The sequence below is a fragment of the Sinocyclocheilus grahami genome, unplaced genomic scaffold (genome assembly GCF_001515645.1).
Source record: "Sinocyclocheilus grahami isolate Dianchi unplaced genomic scaffold, SAMN03320097.WGS_v1.1 scaffold6813.1, whole genome shotgun sequence".
Lineage (NCBI taxonomy): Eukaryota > Metazoa > Chordata > Actinopteri > Cypriniformes > Cyprinidae > Sinocyclocheilus > Sinocyclocheilus grahami.
The window spans coordinates 10,160-10,831 of record NW_015511080.1 but is presented as its reverse complement, the minus strand read 5'-3'; the positions used below and the strand labels follow the sequence as shown (position 1 = coordinate 10,831).

General features: G+C 35.0%; 1 protein-coding gene across 1 annotated transcript in view; it reads left to right on the top strand.

Annotated features, from left to right (window-relative positions):
- Nucleotides 1-49: 49 nt before the first annotated feature.
- The window catches only part of LOC107577668 (tetratricopeptide repeat protein 13-like), a 6,530-nt gene continuing 5,907 nt past the window's right edge, over nucleotides 50-672 (top strand). Inside the window, exon 1 of the mRNA XM_016263715.1 lies at nucleotides 50-154. Coding sequence (XP_016119201.1) covers nucleotides 81-154 — 74 coding nt within the window. The 5' untranslated portion in view covers nucleotides 50-80. The remainder of the gene's footprint in view (nucleotides 155-672) is intronic.

The following is a 672-nucleotide window of genomic DNA, read 5'->3' as shown; positions in this document are numbered from 1 at the left end:
GAATACGACGGATTCACCATCACCATCACCGGAGATCGGTGAGAACTGAACTATTCTGAAATATCGTGCCTTCACAGTTCATGTTCTTCGGTGTATTTTCAGTGTGTGGGATGAAGCAGGCCATGTTTTTCATTCTCACGGCTTCCATATGCAGGTGTGTGAAAGGCCTTCTGCTGATTAATATGATGATTAATTTGGTGCTTTAGAGAACAGATTGCATAAAGATTCTGTTTTTCAGACATGCTTAATCGCACACAATTATGAGAGGTTTGTGTGCCTGGTTATTATCTATATAGCTGTATGTGTTTCATGATATCTATCTGTTTTTCTCTAAATGAACACACGCAAGCATGCTCCATGCACCACTATAATGATAGATGATAATATGTTATATTATTTACTTATATATATTTGTACAGGAACAATTAAATATATATATATATATATATAAAAGAAGCCTTGCAGAGGCTTCTGTGAACTTTTTTTTAAGTAAAGACACCAACAATTCATTGAACAGGGCTGTTTGAGGTTTTTCATGGAAATGCTGTAAATCAAACTAACCAGCTGCTTAATGATTTACAAATACCAATAAATTGAAATGCATTGTCGATTTTATTTCACAGGCAGTGTTTTGATTGCCAAAGTGGTGGTGAAATGGCAAAAAAATATGCA